This window comes from Pseudorasbora parva, chromosome 8, assembly GCF_024679245.1.
Source record: "Pseudorasbora parva isolate DD20220531a chromosome 8, ASM2467924v1, whole genome shotgun sequence".
Lineage (NCBI taxonomy): Eukaryota > Metazoa > Chordata > Actinopteri > Cypriniformes > Gobionidae > Pseudorasbora > Pseudorasbora parva.
The window spans coordinates 43,256,747-43,283,177 of NC_090179.1; the positions used below are offsets into that span (position 1 = coordinate 43,256,747).

At 41.6% G+C, this 26,431-nt stretch overlaps 1 protein-coding gene across 3 annotated transcripts in view; it reads left to right on the forward strand.

Moving 5' to 3' along the window:
* pdgfd (platelet derived growth factor d) overlaps positions 1 to 22,676 on the forward strand; it is a 53,854-nt gene extending 31,178 nt beyond the window's left edge. For all 3 annotated transcript variants that reach the window (XM_067451363.1, XM_067451362.1, XM_067451364.1), the window contains exons 6-7: positions 6,436 to 6,650; positions 20,656 to 22,676. In XM_067451363.1, the coding sequence (XP_067307464.1) occupies positions 6,436 to 6,650; positions 20,656 to 20,784 (344 nt within the window). In that variant the 3' untranslated portion in view covers positions 20,785 to 22,676. The remainder of the gene's footprint in view (positions 1 to 6,435; positions 6,651 to 20,655) is intronic.
* The last annotated feature ends 3,755 nt before the right edge of the window (positions 22,677 to 26,431 follow it).

The following is a 26,431-nucleotide window of genomic DNA, read 5'->3' on the forward strand; positions in this document are numbered from 1 at the left end:
CGCAAGCACAAGCGTGAGTCTCACACACACACACCACTACAGACCTCGAGCCTACCACTCCGACCGCAAGCACAAGCGTGAGTCTCTCACACACACACACACACACACACACACCACTACAGACCTCGAGCCTACCACTCCGACCGCAAGCACAAGCGTGAGTCTCACACACACACACCACTACAGACCTCGAGCCTACCACTCCGACCGCAAGCACAAGCGTGAGTCTCTCACACACACACACACCACTACAGACCTCGAGCCTACCACTCCGACTGCAAGCACAAGCGTGAGTCTCACACACACACACACATACCACTACAGACCTCGAGCCTACCACACCGACCGCAAGCACAAGCGTGAATCTCTTACACACACACCACTACAGACCTCGAGCCTACCACTCCGACCGCAAGCACAAGCGTGAGTCTCACACACACACACACACCACTACAGACCTCGAGCCTATCACTCCGACCGCAAGCACAAGCGTGAGTCTCTCACACACACACACACACACCACTACAGACCTCGAGCCTATCACTCCGACCGCAAGCACAAGCGTGAGTCTCACACACACACCACTACAGACCTCGAGCCTATCACTCCGACCGCAAGCACAAGCGTGAGTCTCACACACACACACACCACTACAGACCTCGAGCCTATCACTCCGACCGCAAGCACAAGCGTGAGTCTCTCACACACACACACACACACACCACTACAGACCTCGAGCCTACCACTCCGACCGCAAGCACAAGCGTGAGTCTCTCACACACACACACACACACCACTACAGACCTCGAGCCTACCACTCCGACCGCAAGCACAAGCGTGAGTCTCACACACACACACACATACCACTACAGACCTCGAGCCTACCACACCGACCGCAAGCACAAGCGTGAGTCTCTCACACACACACACACACACACACACACACACACACACACACACACACCACTACAGACCTTGAGCCTACCACTCCGACCGCAAGCACAAGCGTGAGTCTCTCACACACACACACACACACCACTACAGACCTCAAGCCTACCACTCCGACCGCAAGCACAAGCGTGAGTCTCACACACACACACCACTACAGACCTCGAGCCTACCACTCCGACCGCAAGCACAAGCGTGAGTCTCTCACACACACACACACACACCACTACAGACCTCGAGCCTACCACACCGACCGCAAGCACAAGCGTGAGTCTCACACACACACACACACACACACACACACCACTACAGACCTCGAGCCTATCACTCCGACCGCAAGCACAAGCGTGAGTCTCTCACACACACACACACACACACACACCACTACAGACCTCGAGCCTACCACTCCGACCGCAAGCACAAGCGTGAGTCTCTCACACACACACACACACACCACTACAGACCTCGAGCCTACCACTCCGACCGCAAGCACAAGCGTGAGTCTCACACACACACACCACTACAGACCTCGAGCCTACCACACCGACCGCAAGCACAAGCGTGAGTCTCTCACACACACACACACACACACACACACCACTACAGACCTCGAGCCTACCACACCGACCGCAAGCACAAGCGTGAGTCTCTCACACACACACACACACACCACTACAGACCTCAAGCCTACCACTCCGACCGCAAGCACAAGCGTGAGTCTCACACACACACACCACTACAGACCTCGAGCCTACCACACCGACCGCAAGCACAAGCGTGAGTCTCACACACACACAAACACACCACTACAGACCTCGAGCCTATCACTCCGACCGCAAGCACAAGCGTGAGTCTCTCACACACACACACACACACACCACTACAGACCTCGAGCCTACCACTCCGACCGCAAGCACAAGCGTGAGTCTCTCACACACACCACTACAGACCTCGAGCCTACCACACCGACCGCAAGCACAAGCGTGAGTCTCTCACACACACACACCACTACAGACCTCGAGCCTACCACTCCGACCGCAAGCACAAGCGTGAGTCTCACACACACACACCACTACAGACCTCGAGCCTACCACACCGACCGCAAGCACAAGCGTGAGTCTCTCACACACACACACACACACACACACACCACTACAGACCTCGAGCCTACCACACCGACCGCAAGCACAAGCGTGAGTCTCACACACACACACACACACACACACACACACACACACACACACACACACACACACCACTACAGACCTCGAGCCTATCACTCCGACCGCAAGCACAAGCGTGAGTCTCTCACACACACACACACACACACCACTACAGACCTCGAGCCTATCACTCCGACCGCAAGCACAAGCGTGAATCTCTTACACACACACCACTACAGACCTCGAGCCTACCACTCCGACCGCAAGCACAAGCGTGAGTCTCTCACACACACACACACACCACTACAGACCTCAAGCCTACCACTCCGACCGCAAGCACAAGAGTGAGTCTCACACACACACACACCACTACAGACCTCGAGCCTATCACTCCGACCGCAAGCACAAGCGTGAGTCTCTCACACACACACACACACACACCACTACAGACCTCGAGCCTACCACTCCGACCGCAAGCACAAGCGTGAGTCTCTCACACACACACACACACACCACTACAGACCTCGAGCCTATCACTCCGACCGCAAGCACAAGCGTGAGTCTCACACACACACACACCACTACAGACCTCGAGCCTATCACTCCGACCGCAAGCACAAGCGTGAGTCTCTCACACACACACACACACACACCACTACAGACCTCGAGCCTACCACTCCGACCGCAAGCACAAGCGTGAGTCTCTCACACACACACACACACACCACTACAGACCTCGAGCCTACCACTCCGACCGCAAGCACAAGCGTGAGTCTCACACACACACACACATACCACTACAGACCTCGAGCCTACCACACCGACCGCAAGCACAAGCGTGAGTCTCTCACACACACACACACACACACACACACACACACACACACACACACACCACTACAGACCTTGAGCCTACCACTCCGACCGCAAGCACAAGCGTGAGTCTCTCACACACACACACACACACCACTACAGACCTCAAGCCTACCACTCCGACCGCAAGCACAAGCGTGAGTCTCACACACACACACCACTACAGACCTCGAGCCTACCACTCCGACCGCAAGCACAAGCGTGAGTCTCTCACACACACACACACACACCACTACAGACCTCGAGCCTACCACACCGACCGCAAGCACAAGCGTGAGTCTCACACACACACACACACACACACACACACCACTACAGACCTCGAGCCTATCACTCCGACCGCAAGCACAAGCGTGAGTCTCTCACACACACACACACACACACACACCACTACAGACCTCGAGCCTACCACTCCGACCGCAAGCACAAGCGTGAGTCTCTCACACACACACACACACACCACTACAGACCTCGAGCCTACCACTCCGACCGCAAGCACAAGCGTGAGTCTCACACACACACACCACTACAGACCTCGAGCCTACCACACCGACCGCAAGCACAAGCGTGAGTCTCTCACACACACACACACACACACACACACCACTACAGACCTCGAGCCTACCACACCGACCGCAAGCACAAGCGTGAGTCTCTCACACACACACACACACACCACTACAGACCTCAAGCCTACCACTCCGACCGCAAGCACAAGCGTGAGTCTCACACACACACACCACTACAGACCTCGAGCCTACCACACCGACCGCAAGCACAAGCGTGAGTCTCACACACACACAAACACACCACTACAGACCTCGAGCCTATCACTCCGACCGCAAGCACAAGCGTGAGTCTCTCACACACACACACACACACACCACTACAGACCTCGAGCCTACCACTCCGACCGCAAGCACAAGCGTGAGTCTCTCACACACACCACTACAGACCTCGAGCCTACCACACCGACCGCAAGCACAAGCGTGAGTCTCTCACACACACACACCACTACAGACCTCGAGCCTACCACTCCGACCGCAAGCACAAGCGTGAGTCTCACACACACACACCACTACAGACCTCGAGCCTACCACACCGACCGCAAGCACAAGCGTGAGTCTCTCACACACACACACACACACACACACACCACTACAGACCTCGAGCCTACCACACCGACCGCAAGCACAAGCGTGAGTCTCACACACACACACACACACACACACACACACACACACACACACACACACACACACCACTACAGACCTCGAGCCTATCACTCCGACCGCAAGCACAAGCGTGAGTCTCTCACACACACACACACACACACCACTACAGACCTCGAGCCTATCACTCCGACCGCAAGCACAAGCGTGAATCTCTTACACACACACCACTACAGACCTCGAGCCTACCACTCCGACCGCAAGCACAAGCGTGAGTCTCTCACACACACACACACACCACTACAGACCTCAAGCCTACCACTCCGACCGCAAGCACAAGAGTGAGTCTCACTCTCACTCACTCAGACACATACACACACACACACACACACACACACACACCACTACAGACCTCGAGCCTACCACTCCGACCGCAAGCACAAGCGTGAGTCTCACTCACTCAGACACATACACACACACACACACACACACCACTACAGACCTCGAGCCTACCACTCCGACCGCAAGCACAAGCGTGAGTCTCACTCTCACTCACATACACACATGAGCTCACGCCACAGACAAGATTGCGCGCACAGATACACACACCTTAAATTAAAGTGAATCTATTTTTTATATTATAAATAATTGTTTGATTTGTTTATTATTTATTGATTTAAGGAAAGTACATTTTTCTTCTGTATTGGTCCATAAATTATAGTTTTGGGACTATTTTTTTTATTTTATGTATTTTATTTTATGATGTATTTGTTGATTTGGAGTAAATAAGAGGATTCTGGGAAATTAAATATTCCATCATGGGCCATCAATCATAAAATCTTATATCTACAGCTCTGGAAAAAATTAAGAGTCTCTTCATTTTTTCCCAGAACTGTATGTATGTATGTATATATATATATAATTAAAGTGTTACTAAAAATATTATTTTCCATTTTAAAAACATTTAATCTCCGTTTCATGCAGAGTCTATATATTCAAGTATTACTAAAAATATAGCAGTACTGTACATTTTCTTTTATTGATTTGAAATCTACTACTGTACTCTATTGATACTCTGTATTCTAGTCACAGCCAGTTCAGAATTTTTAAAAGCATTCAGTTCTGTAACACACATACACACATACACACACACACACACACACACACACACACACACACACAGAGAGAGACAGGCGCCGTTAACCATTCACTGGTTTTTTATGAGGCAGACGGAGGTGATTTCCTCCCGTCTCTTCATTTATACCTCCCTTCCTCTCTGTCCATCCAGAACAGATTGTGATTATGTGAGTCATAAGTGAGGAAAAAAATACAAAACTGCACAGTGAAATGTTGTTCACAAAGTGCAAACACACACACACACACACACACACACACACACACACACACACACACACACTGACCTTGCAGCCCTGGCAAAGTTAAAACATTGTAGCTTTTAAATAACTTAGCTAAGGGGGAAGTGTGTGTGTGTGCAACATGAGATCATGACTGCGTAAACATACACGGCACTTTCTAAAGCCAAGTGGCGTGTTATCTGTACGCATTTTGAGCTATCCGTGTGAATGTCTTCGCCGAAACAAACCATTATGTGTGTGTGTGTGTGTGTGTCCACAAGGTAAATGGATTTATAAACATACAAAAAAAAAATTATTTATTTTTTTGAAAATGTGTGATGGGTAGGTTTAGGGGCTGTGTGTGTGTGTGTGTGTGTGTGTGTGTGTGTGTGTGTGTGTGTGTGTGTGTGTGTGTGTGTGTGTGTGTGTGGGCATGTTTTTGTGACATATGAGGACACAGATGTGTGTAATGCCATGGGTATGACACAGGTATTACAGGAGAGGGTGAAATATGAGGACATTACCCATGTCCCCACTTTACAAAAGGCTTATAAATCATACAGGAGGAGTTTTTTTAGAAAGTAAAAATGATGAATGTTTCCTGTGATGGGTAGGTTTAGGGGCTGTGTGTGTGTGTGTGTGTGTGTGTGTGTGTGTGTGTGTGTGCGTGTTATGGGTAGGTGCAGGGGCAGTGTAAGGGGATAGAAAATACGGTTTGTACAGTATAAAAACCATTACGCCTATGGAATATCCCCACATTTCACAAAAACAAATGTGTGTGTGTGTGTGTGTGTGTCAGGGATTGCACGACTGCTCCTTTTCTTCGCTCTGAAAGCAGTCGTGTGTATGTGATTTAGCAGTCTCTCTGTAAACCTCCAGCTGGTGGTCCTGTATTAAACTCCGCCGTCTCTGTTTCTCTCTCAGTCGATCTCGACCGTGTCAATGATGACGTGAAGCAGTACAGCTGCACTCCGCGCAACTTCTCTGTGAATATCCGCGAGGAGCTGAGGGCGACCAACGCCGTGTTTTTCCCACGATGCCTCCTGGTGCAGCGCTGCGGGGGAAACTGCGCCTGCGGCACCGACAACTGGAACTCCTGCAGCTGCAGCGCCGGAAAAACCGTCAGGAAACTACACGAGGTATCCCACAATGCACTGGTCCATGAATTCCTGTTTTCAGACAGGTTTCCCAAACACTCCCTTATCTGCCATTGGTCAGTCAAACATATAGTCCCGCCCCCTAACTCACCTCATTGGTTGAGTCCAAGTCTCCTTTATTCTTATAGCGCTTTATACAATAGAAATAGTTTCACAGTATTAACAGGGTCATTAATGCAAACTTTCATCAAAAATGAAACTGATACAAATTCTGTAAAGACTCAATTTAGTTCAGTAAATCGTCTTTTTGTTTCATATTAGCGGTTCTTATTTTAAATCAGAAGAGGCACTCTGACTGAATCGGTTGTTGACTCGTGAATAGCTGCAATCAGATCAGTATGATTCACAAATGACTTTCAATACGATTCACGAACCGATTCAACAGGTTCAGTGAAAAGAATCATCTCATTCAGGAATCGGATGTCGTTCTTACATCTCAGAGGTAGATATTTCTTTCATTCGAAATGTCACGAAACTATGTTTTTATGAGTAAAAGTACATATTTTGCTTTGTAAAAAAAAAAGTATTACCAAGTATTTTTATTTTGGGAAACGTTTATTTGACGACATCCCAATGTCAATGATGGGAACTTTATCAAATATGAAACTGAGCTGAATAATGAAACGCAGGATTTGATTCAAATTAGTTCAGTAAATCATCTTTTCACTCCATAATCGCGGTTTTTATTTTGAATCGAGTCATTCTGAATCATTGAATCGGTTGTTGACTTGAAGAATAGCTGCAATCGGATCAGTACGATTCGCAAATGAATCTTTCAGTGTGATTCACGAACCGATTCAACAGGTTCACTGAAAAGAATCATCTTGTTCGTGAATCGGATGTTGCTCTTACATTTTAGAGGTGGTAGAGATTTCCTGCATTCGTAATATCGCGAGACAATACCTTTCTATAAAATATGAAATTATTTATTTAACGTTATATTATTTATATTAATTTACATCCCAGTGTTTATTATGCAAACTTCATCAAATATGAAACATAACTAAATACTGAAATTGCAGGATTTGATTCAATTTAATTCAGTAAATCGTCTTTTTGCTCCATAATAGTGGTTCTTATTTTGAATCAGAAGAGTCACTCTGACTGAATCATTGAATTGGTTGTTGACTCGAGAATAGCTCCAATCGGATCAGTATGATTCACAAATGAGTCTTTCAGAGTGATTCACAAACGACATGATTCTTTTCAGTGAATCGGTTTGTGAATCGCACAAAGATTTATTTGTGAATCATACTGATCCGACTGCAGCTATTCTCAACAACCGATTCAGTCAGAGTGACTCTTCTGATGTTGCTCTTGAGTCTCAGAGGTGGACATTTCTTTCATTCATAATATCGCAAGACATTAAGTTTTTATGTGTAAAAAGTACAATTATTGTGCTTTGTAAAATAACGTGTTACTAAGAATTTTTATTTTGGGAAACGTTTATTTGACGACATCCCACATGTACCTATTATAACAATAACATTAAATTACACATTACATGCAACTAAATCTAAAACAAATCTTTACCTAAAGAATTGTGTTAATTAATATTACTCAGTTATTAATTGTATAATTAGACTAAAACCTTAAAATAACCAAAACGCAAGTGTAGCAACGTTAAGACTAACAACACTGTTCAAGACTAACAGATCAATGTTCTGGTCAGTGTTTTTCTCATGAAATGTCCACGTTTTGAACACTTATTTCTGTTTGCAATGCGATAGAAACAACACAACTAATGCCGATGTAAAATGTTGGTGTGTGTCCAAAGTGATGTTTGTGTCTGAGCAAGTGAAGTGTGTTCCTCTTTGTCCTTATCAGCTCCAAACACACACACACACACACACACACACACACACACACACACACACACACACACACACACACACACACACACACACTGCGTACTGTACAGTGAATCTCTAGTGTATCTCTCAATGCACTCGCTTTGCTTATCCTATAGCTCACACACACTTTATTTTCCTGTTGGTCTTCACTCCTTTTTGTCGTCCGCTGCGGTTTTCCTCTGATCAGTTGTGACCAATATGACTTGTTGTTCTGTGAGATTATCAGCACATGACACATGAAGTCCACCGAGACACACAGCAGTGTTTAATCTGAACTGATGACAGCGGTGAAATGTGCCGTCCGTCTGTCCATCCATCCATCTCTCTGTTCGTCCATCATCTGTCATTACCACCTATAGTCAGATCTCCATTGAATTTTTCTTGCTTGTTTATAATCATGTCGCGTGTGCTCATTCATTTTGGCGAAGTCCCGATATTACACTTAGGATTTATAGGCTTTCGAGTAGGGATGCACGATATTATCGGCACGACATCGGAATCGGCCGATAAACGCTTAAAATATAAAAATCGGCATCGGTCGATATGAAAACATTATGCCGATATGCCTTGCCGATATGATAACGTGTTGATATGCGCCTGCAATAACTCAAGGAGTGTGCAAGGAGTGCTACAGATGAGACCATGTCAGCACTGCGGTCATTCTTCAAGTGAAAACAAGAAAATACATTGCATGTACAGTGATTTATATTGACTGTTTTTAAATGCTGCCTTGAATTTCTGAATGCACGTACAGAAGGACGTGACCGTCAGCAGCAGATTTGCCACGTTTTTCACAACAAAACGAACCCAAAACAAGCCCAATCGCGTCTCCCCAGTCCCACTCTCTAGCGCGTGCGGCAGCCTCCACAGCAGCAGAAGCTCCTCCAGGTCCTAGTGCCCTCCAGCTGGACTGCTATATAGTTATACATGTAGTGGGTGCGCTGTTGTTACACTAATACAATGAAAAGTAGAATACACAAATAAATTGAAGTTACTTCTTGTTCTGAATAAACAAATCAGTAATGATGTCATAAATCACAAGCATGACACTTGTAAATTAAATACTTTTATATACAGTGTATTAATCTGTAATAAAATTTTATGAAATGGATGATGAAAAATAATCCAAGGAGCTCTGCAATAATTGTAGAATTAAAAGACAGCATCAATGGATGTCATGCCACCCCCACTTCATGTGCACAAACGTTAAATCCAAAAATACAATATTAAGGTTACAGCTGCATCTGGGGTGAAAAATTACTGACTTTATTATTGTTATTTTCAGAGCTTTTAATATACTCTTATCATAAAAAGCACTTTATTAAAATGTATTTATCTTCAACAAGAATCCTTTTAGTAAGGAGACCTCAGAAATCTGAAACCAGAATGAAAAAAAATAGTTTTTGCTCAAAATGGTGTTGTTTCCAAACAAAGGGAAAAAATAAACATATATCGGCATCGGTATCGGCATCGGCCAAAATGAGCTGAAAAATATCGGCATATCGGCAAAAATCCAATATCGTGCATCCCTACTTTCGAGTCATTTTTGCCACGGCTATTTTCTAAATGACCCCGTTATAGCTAACTTAAGTTCAACTTTTTTAAAATGAGTTAAAATTAGAGTCCAGAGAATTGTACTGCAGTGGTTTTATTCAGATTGAGTGAAAATCCTAGGACTAGTTCGCGAAAGTGGGTTTTATACATAATCGTGAATATTTAAAGCTGCTGTCCGTAACTTTTTTTTGTGTTCAAGATTTACAAAAACTATATAATGAGACTGTACAACATGCATCCATTTTCCAAACCGTGTTTTGGTCTTCATTATGGTACACTTATAATAAGTGTTTATATTGGGACTATTTCAGGCCAGACTGGTCGGTACCACTGCGGAGGAGCACAGCCCCTGTGTGATCCGCCACAGACATAAACAGAGAGAAGTAGCTCCGGCTGTAATGTTCTTCCGCAAGACGCATGCAGTTCTGTTTATTAACCACTAGAGTGCAAAAAGTTACGGACTGTAGCTTTAATTAACTATTTGGTTGACAGCAGTGGTTCTTGAGGCAAAGTTATTCAGTATGAGGAGATCTTTAGTACTTTGAGATTTGTTCCAAATGTAAAGTGCAATACAAATAAAATGTATTATTATTATCTATCAAATGATATTTAGTGATTTATTGAGCCGTAAAACTCATCAGCGACACCTAGTGGCTGATTTCTTTCAAAATCCTGGCAGCTCTATGGCAGGGGTTCCCAATTGTGGTCCTGGAGACACCCCAGCACTGCACATTTTGCATGTCCTTAATCAAACACACCTGATCCAGGTCATCAGCTCGTTATTAGAGACCTGAAAAGGGTGTGTCAGAATCTGCAGTCTCTGGGGTGCCTCCAGGACCAGAATTGGGAACCTCTGCTCTAGGGCCATGTGTCGAACGTGCCCACCGAGTTTCGTTCCGATCGGCCTCTGGTAACTATAATAGACCTTTTTCACAAAAAACGGAAATACGTCACTGACGCGTAGGCGTTCTTCCGCTTCGCGCTTATACTCGGTAAAATGTATACCGCAGAGTGTTTTCTCTGAGCCTTTTTTGACGCAAATTCCTCCACCAAGACCAATAAACTAGATAAAGGCAACAGATTTGGCAGACACCATAAATACCATTAGAGCAGGGCTATTCAAATCTTACCCTGGAGGGCCAATGCACTGCAGAGTTTAGCTCCAACCCTGATCAAACACACCCACCTGTGATTTTCTAATTATCCTGGAGACACTGATTAGCATGTTCAGGTGTGCTTGATTAGGGTTGGAGCTAAACTCTGCACTGCATTGGCCCTCCAGGGTAAGATTTGAATAGCCCTGCATTAGAGGATGCTGATGGATCACATTTTAAACCACTTAAAACATGTTGTTTTGCAAAGACTAACAAATAAAAAGCATCAATATGGCAAGACAACTTGCAAATGATGTGTACATTTTATATTTATAACACAACTGTAATGTTTAGACGTTATTTAAACCTTACCTGCGGGTGGGTGTGTCACATAATCGTGATCCATTTTAGCAGCTGCACCGTTGTCATCCGCCAGGGAGGGGACCAGCTGACGTTTGTTCACCCTTTCAAAATACAGACTCCCTTTTGAGTGGTACTGTAAAATTGTTCCAAGGGAAAAGGCTTGGGACAACCATTGTAAAGGCGACTGATGGTTGTTCCACCGGAGTAATCCTCCTTGGCAAAGTGTCTGCTACAGACGTAAGTGCTGCCTTTACTCAGAGAGAAATTCGGCCCTTCTTCTCTTCTAACAGCATGAATCCACAAATTTCTTGTTGCTTGATCAGACGGAAATGAGTGAAAAGACAGCTATGGTTGTTTTTGGGTACAACACGAACAACCCGGGACACAACAAAAACTCCCGTTTATTGATTCACCCATTTTTGCATTTCCCGCTATCTACTACAACGGTAACAGGAAGTGTCTTTGCACGTCCGTAACTAACTTCCGGTTAAAAATGCGGAAGTGTGAAAAAGGTCTATAGGTGCTCAAAATTCCTTGGCATCTCAAAAAACATGGCCGCCAATGTCCTCATAGACAATCATGGCACCTCGGGCAAAGATTTCTTCCATCCTTCGGATGAGATGTTAACCCGAGGTCCTGACTCTCTGTGGTCATTAAAAATCCCACGGCACTTCTCGTACAAGAGTAGGGGTGTAACCCCGGTGTCCTGGCCAAATTCCCTTGATTGGCCCTTATCAATCATGTTCTCCTAATAATCCCCATCCACTGAATTGGCTCTATCACCCTCTCTCCTCTCCACCTTTCGCTGGTGTGTGGTGAGCACTGGCGCCGTTGTACTGTGGCTGCCGTCGCATCATCCAAGTGGAGCTGCCCACTGGTGGTGGTTGAGGAGAGACCCCTGACATGAGTGTAAAGCGCTTTGGGTGTATAGTAGTACATATGAAAGTGCTATATAAATGCCTCATTCATTCATTCATTCATTCATTCATTCATTCAAAGACAGGGCATGCCAATTTTCAAGACAATTGGACTAATGGTTAGGTGGTTATAGCCATTTACATTTTTTCACATTGTAGCGCCACCAAGTGTTCAATTGTCAAAAAAAAATCCATGTGACCAAAGGTTTAGTCCATACACATGTGTACCACATTTGGTGTAAAATATCTAGTTTCGTTCATGAGTTCTAGCCATTTTAGTAAAACTGGCTCCTCCCACTTTGAACGTCCTTGCGGCCCTTATCCTTAAACCGAATTTTTGACTTTTTGATAATTATTGACAATCAGACTTCAGAGAGTTGCTGCACTGGTTTTGGTTCCGATCGGGCCTTAAATCTAGGGCTAGTTTGCGAAAGTAGCAGAAAATTTCACCATTTCGTACTTTTGAGTGCTGTAGCGCCCCCGTCAGGGGCGAGCATTGGTGTTGTAGGCGGTGTGAGTACTACCAGCACTCAGACTTTCAAGTCTCTACAACTCACGGTTTGGTCTGGTTAGTTTTAGGGGAGATTGTGGATCCTTGGAAAATATAACAATTACAATGGGGTGTTAGCGCTACGCTCTTAAATGAATTAGAATATAGATTCAATAGCATTACAGGAATACTGAATGTCAACAAAAAAAACGTGATTGCATGACTGGTATTATATGAGGCTGAATTATGTCTGCTGTACGTCATAGAGTCAGCTTCAGCCTGAACCCAGTCTGACCCAGGCTAGTGTGATGATCTGAGTGAAGCCTCATGGGATATTTGAGGCATTCTGGGAGTTGTAGTTGCTGTAAAGACCAGGCTGACATCAGCATGACCCGGTGATTGACAGCTGTCAGAAAACATTCATTGTGCTGCCGCCGTGTAGAATAACAGACTGTTACCCACGGCAACATCTGCTAAAAGGGATTGGCTCCAGCTGTCAGTGCTGACTAATGTGAGACCACCAAAACTGCAAGCACACACACACTCTCACAAACACACCAACACACACACACACACACATGCTTTTTCTCACACACACTCTCTCTCTGACATACTCGCTCACAAGCACTTACACACATACTCACACGTACGTACGCACTCTTACACACACACACACACACACACACACACACACACACACACACACACACACACACACACACACACACACTCTCACAAACACACCAACTCTCACACACTCTCTGACATACTCGCTCACAAACACTCACATACATACACACGCTCACACACATACTCACACGTACGTACGCACTCTTACACAGACACACACTCTCACAAACTCACACACACGCTTTTTCTCACACACTTTCTCTCTGACATACTCGCTCACAAACACTCAGACAAATACATACGCACGCTCACACACATACATTCACGTCTGTACGCACTCTCTCACACACACACAGGCGTACACACGCATGCACTCTCTCACACACGCATACTCTCTTACAAACATACTCTCTTACTCACACACACTCACATACACGCACACATTCACACTCTCTCTCTCACAAACACTCTCCCACACACACACACGATATATAAGCTTCAGTCCCGAACATAAGCAACATGCAGAGGTTAAAGGTCAAGGACAGATATCGACTGGTCAGCAAATCAATGAAGACAAATCGAACCGTAAATCTCTTTAACTTCCTGCCGTGATCAAACTAACAGACATCAGCGAGGCTCCAGACACACATGCAGCAATCTGCTTAATTTATTCCTTATCAAAATATAATGGATGTGCCGTGAAACTCCTGTCATTGTGTTGAATGTTCCAGGTTTCTTAATATCCATTAGCACAGAAAATCATTTTAGACATTTATTTTTGAAAAGCAGAAGTCAAGTTACAATAATGCGTTAAACCAGGTCTGCATTATGATTTATGATTTAAAAGCTCAATGTGAAGCTCACAGTTGGCATGAGAAATGAAAATTGATTTGATGATTGTGAGCGATTTCTCTCTGGTTCTGTTTGCAGGATTCCTCCGATCATTTAGTTTCTCAAACCCCAGCCTTTTCTTAGCGGTTAAATTCAAAAATGATTACTACAAATGTAAGAAACCCTTACAATACGCTCTGATTAATTAGTGTATTATCTAACATTAACTACAAATGAGCAATACATTTATTAGTTGTGTGTGTTTGTCAACTCCGGTCTATTAAATAGATACAACAATTTTGATGTTAATAATGGGTTATGCTGACATTAACTCTTTCCCTACCATTGACCGACGCATGTTCAGATATTCATACAACCAAATATTCTACTTTTGTGAAACCATAAAGACAAAATATGACCAAAAATGATGACACTGAAAAAACGAAACGTCATCTTCATCTGACGCCCGTTTCACACATACTACATTTAAACATAGTTTATAGCCTTAAATCACAAACATTTTAAATTAGAAACTTACAATAGGCTATTCAAAAACAGCCGACTCTCGTCTTTTCTTTCGTTTTTAACCCCTTTGAAAAGAAATCCTGCAGGTCAAAAAGAACTTTGCTTTTCACCTCCAAGAAAGTACGAGTGCTCTCCATTATGGCACATTTTTTTTAACCTAAATGCCAGGTATGGTGTCGTTTTGTTGCTTTACTTGAGAAAAAAAGCCATGTGTTGACTTTGAAACAAGAGAATATTTTAAATGATATGCATCTGTGGTGAAATTTACTAGATTTTCACGTCAGTACATGTTTATTTTAATGCAAACAATGTTCTACCACTTTAATGCAGCAACGCAACGCTGCAAAAAATAGACTCGGTACGAAAACGATCCGTGCACTGCTGCAGACGCACCGCTCCTGGAACGGACTGACGGACCGCATCCGCGTGCAGTTTGAAACCTGTCATCCGTTAACATGGGTACTGAAAAAAATACGCACCGCACACGCACTGCAGACGGAGTGTGTGAGAAACGGGCGTTAGACTTCATCTTAGATTAACGTGACGTTAAATGTGCACTATGTAGTATTTTTTCAGTAAAATATCCAAAAACCACTAGGCCAGTGTTATATATTTTGTTCAGTTGAGTACCTACAATATCCCAAATGTTTCCAACTATTTGTAAATTGTGAGAAAATTGCTATTTTAACCAATGACCCGGGACGTGTCAGCATAGCGTCTGAGGGAGTCGCCTGTCAATCGCGTCATATCTGCGCTACCCTCGGTTTCGGGTTTTATTTGGCAGGAGCGCTTTACTCTTAGCAGTGTGAACAAGTGAACGCACAGAGGAACGTCATAACATCGTTTTAAACACACTTAAATGTATCTGATATGATAAACAGAGCTGCTTTACCTAGTGTTGCACGATATACCGGTACTAGAAAAGTATTGCGATACCCTGCTATTACAAACGGTACGATATGGACTATTATTAGTACCGGTATTTTAAGGAGGACAGCGCTAACATAAGCTGTATTTCTTAATGTGCGTGGATGTGTGACAGCAGGTGTCAGGACACGTGTGTGCAGAGCTCTGCTTCCACCGGTCACTAAACATTGGAAGTAGTAGTAGAAGAGTTAAATATATACACACAGCGCATGGCAGAGAAAGCAGCAGAAATATGCACGCATGAGGAGAAAAGGCGCGCGGGACGTGCTCGCGTTACCAGACTCTGACCTGAAGCTCGCGCCTTTCAGACAACAAACATGCGATCGCCATTCAGTTCTTTCACGGATTATTATTGGGGTTAGAATGGTCAAACATTAGTAAAAATGCATGGTCTGGGGAGTATTGAGGTAAACACAGTCGGATATTTCTTTAGTGAGCGTATACAGCTGACCTAATTAGATCAGTGCAGGTCTTAAAGGGGGGGGGGGGGGGGTGCGGTGAAATGCTGTTTCATGCACACTGAGCTCTTTACACTGTTAAAGACTTGGATTCCCATCCTAAACACAGACAAAGTTTCAAAAACTAATGTTGGACGTTTGATGGAGTATTTCTGTGTCAAAAATACTCCTTCCGGTTTCTCACAAGTTTCGGAGAGTTTTTTTCGAGTATGGGTCGGCTTGACGTCGATCGAGCGGAAGGTCCTTGTATGGGCCGTACGGGCTCTTCTCCCGGTAGGGTGCGCGCGCGCGTGTGACTAGAGCGAGAGAGGAAATGCACGCCCATAAACACTCTCAGCTGCAGATCCAGTCGTCCGTGAACACTAATGTCGTTATAGTCCGCGCCGCGCTCCACTTTATTCCTATGGGTGACGTCGAGCGACTTCAACGCTTCAGCACAGCATTCTGGGAAGGCAGCGCTGCATTTGAACCGATTTGAACGCAGAAATGACGGGAAGCTTCAAGGCATCGCTTCAGTCGCGTCGCAAAGTGGATTTACACGCCACTGCTGTCAGGACTTCACCAAATCATACCAAAGAAGTGACGGAGCGGTCCCAGCGATAAAGGTTCGGTCCTGCTTTGGAAGCAGCCGGTGAGTAAAACTGCTTCAAATGTCTGTGCTGTCGGCTATCGTCGCGTGAGTAAACATCAGTAAACGACACGATCGCGTGCTTCGTCATTCAAATGCGCTAACGGACTCCATTGCTGTTCTGTGTATAACGTTACACTAGTCTGACGTGCAAAACCGTTTTGCTTGCTACTGCTGAGGTTTAGTCGCATACAATAGTCCATAAACCGAATCATGTCCTCATAAACTGCGTGTAAAGACACACAAAGGCCATTAAATACAGTACATACCACAGAGACGGACGTCCTGATGTTGCCGTTTCTCCTGTTCAATTTATTTCTCCCTCAGATTTGATTCTGGATCATTATCTGTATTAGCTGAGATAGCGATGGGTTTCTCCACGCTTGAGGACATCACCGCTTTGCGCGCTTGTCATTCTTTAGCTCCGCCCACACGATACGCCTCCAGCCGCTCGTTTTTTTCCGGAAAGACTCGGTACAGCCCATATTTCTTTTATAAATATGATAAAACGAAAGACTTTTCGGAGATAATTTTTAATTGTCATTTATGGCACAAATTGATGTTTTTTTCTGGGATATTCTCCATGTTATTTATTGCTGTTGACAGAACTTGCATTGATCCCAGAGCATTGCTTTTCAGTTTCATTGTGTTTTCAAAGGTAATTTTTTTTTTTTTTTTAAATGAATCCTCTCGTGAAATTTGGTTGGTTTTGACCAATTTTTTTTTTTTGTGTGTGCATATTTTCCTATACAATGTAGGATTTTTAGATCAAAACATCCAAAAACCACTAGAATATTATATATTTTGTTGGCCTGTGTACTAGCATTTTCTCAAAATAAGCGGGATTAAAATAATGATGATAACCTCATATCCACGCTACTCTTGAATTCAGTTTAAACACCAGACGCTTTAATATAGTGTGTGTGTTATGAGGCAGGCGAGCAACCGTTTGGATACACACACTCGTGGACAAAACTAAACGCGGTTCGATTGAATGCCTTGTTTTTACCAAGCCTCGGAGACGACACTATTTTGTCAAGTGGCTAACAGCAGAATCAGAGACCATTCGCCATCATTCAATATATATATTACAATTAATTGCGTATTGTTTAGCAACACAAGTCGTCCTTTTTTTTAAAAACTGTGACATTCTAGTATCGATCTAGATATTAGAGGCCACAGAGTATCGTTATAACTTACAACCATTGGCTGTGGAGGTGGAGATAAAACTACAACTCCCATGATTCCACACTCCTTCACCGCGTCTACGCCTTTACCTCTTGCGGTGTAAAACTTACATACTGTGCCTTTAATCAGAATGGTGTGAAACTTGGTAAAGGTTTTGGCAGTTGCTCTGTGAAAAACACCCACAAAAGGTTAAATGGTCCTGAAAAAAAAAAAAGTGTTGTGCACGGTCAAAAATGAGCATATTGGAAATGAAAAGTGTCTGGTACTGCGCTCAAAAATGAGCTTTTTTTAGTTTGAGTTTGTTTTGAGATATCGACATACATTCAGAATTTTTTTTATAGTTATGGCTTTGGTTTTAGAGTGAAATGTGTTTTGGAAAATATATCTTTCATGTAAAAATTAAATGATATTTGTGCATTATACAACAATAAATGTAAAAAAAATTATCTTTTCAAAATATTTTTTTTTGTAACACTTTATTTTAAGGTTCAGTTATTAACTAGTTGCTTATTAGCGTGCATATTAATGAGATATTAGTACTTATAGAGCACATATTAATGCCTTATTCTGCATGACCTTATTCTACATCCCTTAATCCGACCCAATGCCTAAACTTAAACGCTACAAAAACTACCTTACTAACTATTAATAAGCAGTAAATTAGGAGTTTATTGAGGCAAAAGTCGTTAATAGTGAATGTGTTCCCCATACTAAAGTATTACTTTTTGTTCGATAATAAAAAAAAGTAGATAAATAGATTATAACTACTGCATACATATAATTTACAACCATTAAATCCCCTAAAAATACAAATAACAATTAAATTGATTGTACTATATATTTTATTTAATTATTATTATTATTACTTTTATTTGAGACAGGGACAGTGCACAATAAAAACATTAGCCTTGTTTATAACAAGGAGAGATGCATTGCACCGGGTTTTAGCAAATTGCTATTTTCCACCCGTAGTCCCTGGGCAGGTAGAAATAGAAACATACAATAAATTAACAGTTACTAAAATAGTTGTGCAAAATGTCAATTACAGAGTTTTAAATACACACATTTCAACATCATTAAAACAATGTACCCCCTCCCACCACCCTTTCCAAAATAACATGCCTCCCCCCCCCCATCACACACACACACTCACTCACAAATGTCTACAAATTTGCTGTGACAACATCCAATTTCTTGTGAGACATGAAAATGTTTTAAAATCCGTACAATTAATTAGCTCTGTTGGAAGTAAATTCCATTGCTTTAGGGCAACAAAAGAAAATGAGGATTTGGCAAAAGAAGTCCTGCGTTTAGGAACACTACATTCACCTCTAGTAACTGATCGGGTAACTCTTATTTTTTTCTCTGAGTTAAGTTTGATCATTTTTTTCAAAGGAGGAGCAGTTGAATTATAAAGGATTTTAAACAACAAACATACATTTGTGTGCATTATTACATTTTCAAAATTCAAAAAACTATATTTGGTGAGTATATGACAGTGATGAAACTGGCGTGTTTTTTTATCATGAATTTTAAGAGCACTTTTATATAATGATTCGAGTGGTTTTATGGCTGTTTTACATGCTTGAGACCAACTTGTCATGCAATAAAAAAGACGTGGGAGAATCATTGCATTTAAATATATATGTGATATTTAACAGTAAGAGAGTTTCTTATGTGTCTGTAGTTTCTGAGATTAAATTTCAGTGTATTACTCAACTTTTTAACATGATTTTTAAGACTAAGAGCATTATCAAGGGTAACCCCTAAATATTTGAATTCATTCACCTTTTTAATTTTTTGCCCATTTACTAAAATGTCAGGACAATCTTTAACTTTACTCCTGTTTGTAAAGTACATAGTTACTGTCTTTTCAACATTTAAAGTCAAGCAAGAGTTTTGTAACCAATTAACAACCATTTGCATTTCTTTAGTTAATTTCATTGCAACTTCAGTAGCAGTTTTCCCATGAGTATATAACACAGCATCATCAGCATACATTATCAAATCGACATTTTTACATACAGCTGGAAGGTCGTTAATATATATGCTAAAAAGCAGCGGCCCTAAAATTGTTCATGTCATTGCAACAACAAAACTAAAACTCGATACGTTTTGACTGCAATGCAAACGGTACCAGAGGGTTAATAGATTTGTTTATATTTTTGGTAACACTTTATTTTAAGTTTCAGTTATTAACTATTAACTACTTGCTTATTAGCATGCATATTACTAGGATATTGTCTGTTTATTAGTACTCATAAAGCACATATTAATGCCTTATTCTGCATGACCTTATTCTACATCCCTTAGGATTCTAATCCTACCCAATGCCTAAACTTAAATGCTACAAAAACTACCTTACTAACTATTAATAAGCGGTAAATTAGGAGTTTATTGAGGCAAAAGTGGTTAATAGTGAATGTGTTCCCCATACTAAAGTGTAACCTTTATTTTTTTATATTTGATTTTAAAATGTAGCCTTTATAGTTCAAAAATGATGTAAATATTTTGTGTGTGTGTCGTCAGGTGCTGAAGTTCTCCCCAGGTCCGGGTTTCTACAAGAAGAGAACACACGCTCACTGGGTCCTGGAGGAGATTTACCTGCAGCATCACGAGAGATGCGACTGTGTGTGTCAGTCGAGACCGCCGCGATGAACACACACACACCCACACACACACACAGCACTCCGTTCAGACATATATCTTCAGGTCATGCCTCCACCTAAACACAAAGCCTTTTCATAACACGACACACACACACACACACACACACACACACAGCGCGTTGGGAGACTTTGATATGTAGCCTTCTCTGTTTCTGTTTTATTCCTGATGTTATTGTGTCCAGTAAAGTCACATGGAACTCACCAATGGAATGTAAATGAATATTAATGAGGATTTAGCTCTCCGAGACCAATCAGCAGTCAGAGCTCCCCAGGGGGCGGTTCCTTTGCCAATCTGATCCAATCCAGTGTTATTTATTAAAAGAAATGTCTGTCTTTTTATAACTGTGATCATGCTGTCGACAGCATGTGGGGTTTTGTATTCATATTCTCTTTCTTGTCTGATCAAAGTGAATCTCATAAAACATGTCCAGTTCACCCTAAAATCTAAAATAAAGAAGCCTGGTTTTAGGTCTGATCTTAGTCTGATGATTCTGTATCTGAACATGCCTCATAATAATGAATACGCAAATCATACTAATGAAGCTTTCTCATAGTTATAGAATTATGAGAATGTTTCTTAGTTTAATGGATGAAACTTTTGGGGGAAAATATAATTTTGACTCTCATAATACTGAGAAACAATGCAATAACATCTCATAATAACTTTATGAGATGTTCAATGCAATTAATAATGTCATAGTCATTTCAAGAAATGTAATGAGATTCTCCATATACTGTATTTTTTTAATTAGAGTTTATCATATTTATGAATGCACTGCTTCCTGAAGCTTCGGGCGGTTTGAATCAGTGTTTTGAAATCGGCCATCACTATATAAGTCTTATTTTGTTTCTTTAGCGCACAAAAACTCTTCTGGTCTCTTCATAAAATGACTGTAGAGCCGCTGTAGTGAGATGGGCTTTGTAACGACGTCTTTAGTGCCTTTATGGGTCTTGAGAGAGGAAATGACATTGGTGTCAATGAAGGCCTTTCTGAGCCATCGGATTTCAACACTAATATCTTCATCTGTGTGTGAAGATGAGCGGAGGTCTGACGGGGGTCCAATGACAGGAGGGGGAAGAATTAATGACAGAATTTACATTTTTGGGTAAACTAACCCTTAGTTAACTGTTTGCAGCAAGTCCAGGATGAATCGAAAAACCAAACAATCCGAGATCATGCCAAATCATCAACAATCAAATCCAGCTAACTGAGTTAGTTAGCAATATATGAAGAACGGATCCCTGCAGGACCGCTGTCCAACACAGGGCGCATCTCAATCATCTCACTAGTCCACTAGTCAGGGCACTGATTCATTGACTCCCTGATCACTGCCCTAACTAGTGAGATGACTGAGACGCGCCCACAGTTTAGCTCCAACCCCAATCAAACACACCTGAACCAGCTAATCTGTGTCTTACAAGGTCCTTGTTAGACTGATTGACTGACAGCTAGTAAGCTGGTCCAGGTGTGTTTAATTGGGGTTGGAGCTAAACTCAGTATGACAGCGGCCCTCCAGGCCTGAGTTTGGAGACCCCTGGGCTAGAAACTAGTAATAATTTGGCAGGCGGTCAAAAATTCAGCACAATCCTTTATCTCCTGTAAACCTGCAGGGCTCCTCTGTTCCCTGATCGGGTTTGATTTACTGCGCCGCAGGGACGGGTGTTGACGCTTTGGATTTAGCCTTTAATTACGAGGTTTTAAAGCGCTTTTATTAAACTTTAAGGCACTCAAAATGAAACCAATGATTCTCTCTCGTCTCTCTCAAAGGCAGTCTGTGCAGTACAATCCCTTTTCTCTGTCACACAGGAGTCGGACGGACCAGTTTTCCCATGTATTGTGTCATACAAAAGCACCAAAATAAACGAACTTTGTCCTGCTTATCATGGTTGTGTGTCTCTGATATGTGGCCTCATGGTAAAGTGTCCATCATATACACACACGTCAGAATCTCACAGGCAGTGTTAGGTCATCCGAGGTTACTGCAGACACTCTTATTTTGTCACATACCGGGACTCATTTATACATCGTTGCTCAGAAACCGTCCTGCATCTGATCATTTCTCAATGTGCATCCGTTCCAGAAATGCATAAATTAAAAAAATTGTGTGAAGCTTTAAGGTTTCAGATCTCGCTTTGTAAACACTGCATAATTAATGTCATTAGCATATAAAATGAGCACCAGTTAAAGTCCAAAAACTTCACATGAAAACAGCATCAAGAATTGTTTAGATTTCCACATACCTGCAGTTCTCAAACGTCATGCTAACCGCTGTCAAAATTATGATCAAAAACGTCATACTAACCACTGTCAAAATTATGATCAAAAACGTCATACTAACCACTGTCAAAATTATGATCATAAACGTCATACTAACCACTGTCAAAATTATGATCAAAAACGCCATACTAACCACTGTCAAAATTATGATCAAAAACGTCATACTAACCACTGTCAAAATTATGGTCAAAAACGTCATACTAACCACTGTCAAAATTATGATCATAAACGTCATGCTAACCACTGTCAAAATTATGATCAAAAACGTCATGCTAACCACTGTCAAAATTATGATAAAAAACGTCATACTAACCACTGTCGAAATTATGATAAAAAACGTCATACTAACCACTGTCGAAATTATGATCAAAAACGTCATACTAACCACTGTCAAAATTATGATCAAAAACGTCATACTAACCACTGTCAAAATTATGATCAAAAACGTCATACTAACCACTGTCAAAATTATGATCAAAAACGCCATACTAACCACTGTCAAAATTATGATCATAAACGTCATACTAACCACTGTCAAAATTATGATCATAAACGCCATACTAACCACTGTCAAAATTATGATCAAAAACGCCATACTAACCACTGTCAAAATTATGATCAAAAACGTCATACTAACCACTGTCAAAATTATGATCATAAACGTCATACTAACCACTGTCAAAATTATGATCATAAACGTCATACTAACCACTGTCAAAATTATGATCAAAAACGTCATACTAACCACTGTCGAAATTATGATCAAAAACGTCATACTAACCACTGTCGAAATTATGATCAAAGACGTCATACTAACCACTGTCGAAATTATGATCAAAAACGTCATACTAACCACTGTCGAAATTATGATCAAAAACGTCATACTAACCACTGTCAAAATTATGATCAAAAACGTCATACTAACCACTGTCGAAATTATGATCAAAAACGTCATGCTAACCACTGTCGAAATTATGATCAAAAACGTCATACTAACCACTGTCGAAATTATGATCAAAAACGTCATACTAACCACTGTCATAATTATGATCAAAAACGTCATACTAACCACTGTCGAAATTATGATCAAAAACGTCATACTAACCACTGTCGAAATTATGATCAAAAACGTCATACTAACCACTGTCGAAATTATGATCAAAAACGTCATACTAACCACTGTCGAAATTATGATCAAAAACGTCATACTAACCACTGTCGAAATTATGATCAAAAACGTCATACTAACCACTGTCGAAATTATGATCAAAAACGTCATACTAACCACTGTCGAAATTATGATCAAAAACGTCATACTAACCACTGTCGAAATTATGATCAAAAACGTCATACTAACCACTGTCGAAATTATGATCAAAAACGTCATACTAACCACTGTCAAAATTATGATCAAAAACGTCATTCTAACCACTGTCAAAATTATGATCAAAAACGTCATACTAACCACTGTCGAAATTATGATCAAAAACGCCATACTAACCACTGTCGAAATTATGATCAAAAACGTCATACTAACCACTGTCGAAATTATGATCAAAAACGTCATACTAACCACTGTCGAAATTATGATCAAAAACGTCATACTAACCACTGTCGAAATTATGATCAAAAACGCCATACTAACCACTGTCGAAATTATGATCAAAAACGTCATACTAACCACTGTCGAAATTATGATCAAAAACGTCATACTAACCACTGTCAAAATTATGATCAAAAACGCCATACTAACCACTGTCGAAATTATGATCAAAAACGCCATACTAACCACTGTCGAAATTATGATCAAAAACGCCATACTAACCACTGTCGAAATTATGATCAAAAACGTCATACTAACCACTGTCGAAATTATGATCAAAAACGCCATACTAACCACTGTCGAAATTATGATCAAAAACGTCATACTAACCACTGTCGAAATTATGATCATAAACGTCATACTAACCACTGTCGAAATTATGATCAAAAACGCCATACTAACCACTGTCAAAATTATGATAAAAAACGCCATACTAACCACTGTCGAAATTATGATCATAAACGTCATACTAACCACTGTCGAAATTATGATCAAAAACGCCATACTAACCACTGTCGAAATTATGATCAAAAACGTCATACTAACCACTGTCGAAATTATGATCAAAAACGCCATACTAACCACTGTCGAAATTATGATCAAAAACGCCATACTAACCACTGTCGAAATTATGATCATAAACGTCATACTAACCACTGTCGAAATTATGATCATAAACGTCATACTAACCACTGTCAAAATTATGATCAAAAACGTCATACTAACCACTGTCGAAATTATGATCAAAAACGTCATACTAACCACTGTCGAAATTATGATCAAAGACGTCATACTAACCACTGTCGAAATTATGATCAAAAACGTCATACTAACCACTGTCGAAATTATGATCAAAAACGTCATACTAACCACTGTCAAAATTATGATCAAAAACGTCATACTAACCACTGTCGAAATTATGATCAAAAACGTCATGCTAACCACTGTCGAAATTATGATCAAAAACGTCATACTAACCACTGTCGAAATTATGATCAAAAACGCCATACTAACCACTGTCATAATTATGATCAAAAACGTCATACTAACCACTGTCGAAATTATGATCAAAAACGTCATACTAACCACTGTCGAAATTATGATCAAAAACGTCATACTAACCACTGTCATAATTATGATCAAAAACGTCATACTAACCACTGTCGAAATTATGATCAAAAACGCCATACTAACCACTGTCGAAATTATGATCAAAAACGTCATACTAACCACTGTCGAAATTATGATCAAAAACGTCATACTAACCACTGTCGAAATTATGATCAAAAACGCCATACTAACCACTGTCGAAATTATGATCAAAAACGTCATACTAACCACTGTCGAAATTATGATCAAAAACGTCATACTAACCACTGTCAAAATTATGATCAAAAACGCCATACTAACCACTGTCGAAATTATGATCAAAAACGCCATACTAACCACTGTCGAAATTATGATCAAAAACGTCATACTAACCACTGTCGAAATTATGATCATAAACGTCATACTAACCACTGTCGAAATTATGATCAAAAACGCCATACTAACCACTGTCGAAATTATGATCATAAACGTCATACTAACCACTGTCAAAATTATGATCAAAAACGTCATACTAACCACTGTCAAAATTATGATCAAAAACGCCATACTAACCACTGTCAAAATTATGATCATAAACGTCATACTAACCACTGTCGAAATTATGATCAAAAACGCCATACTAACCACTGTCGAAATTATGATCAA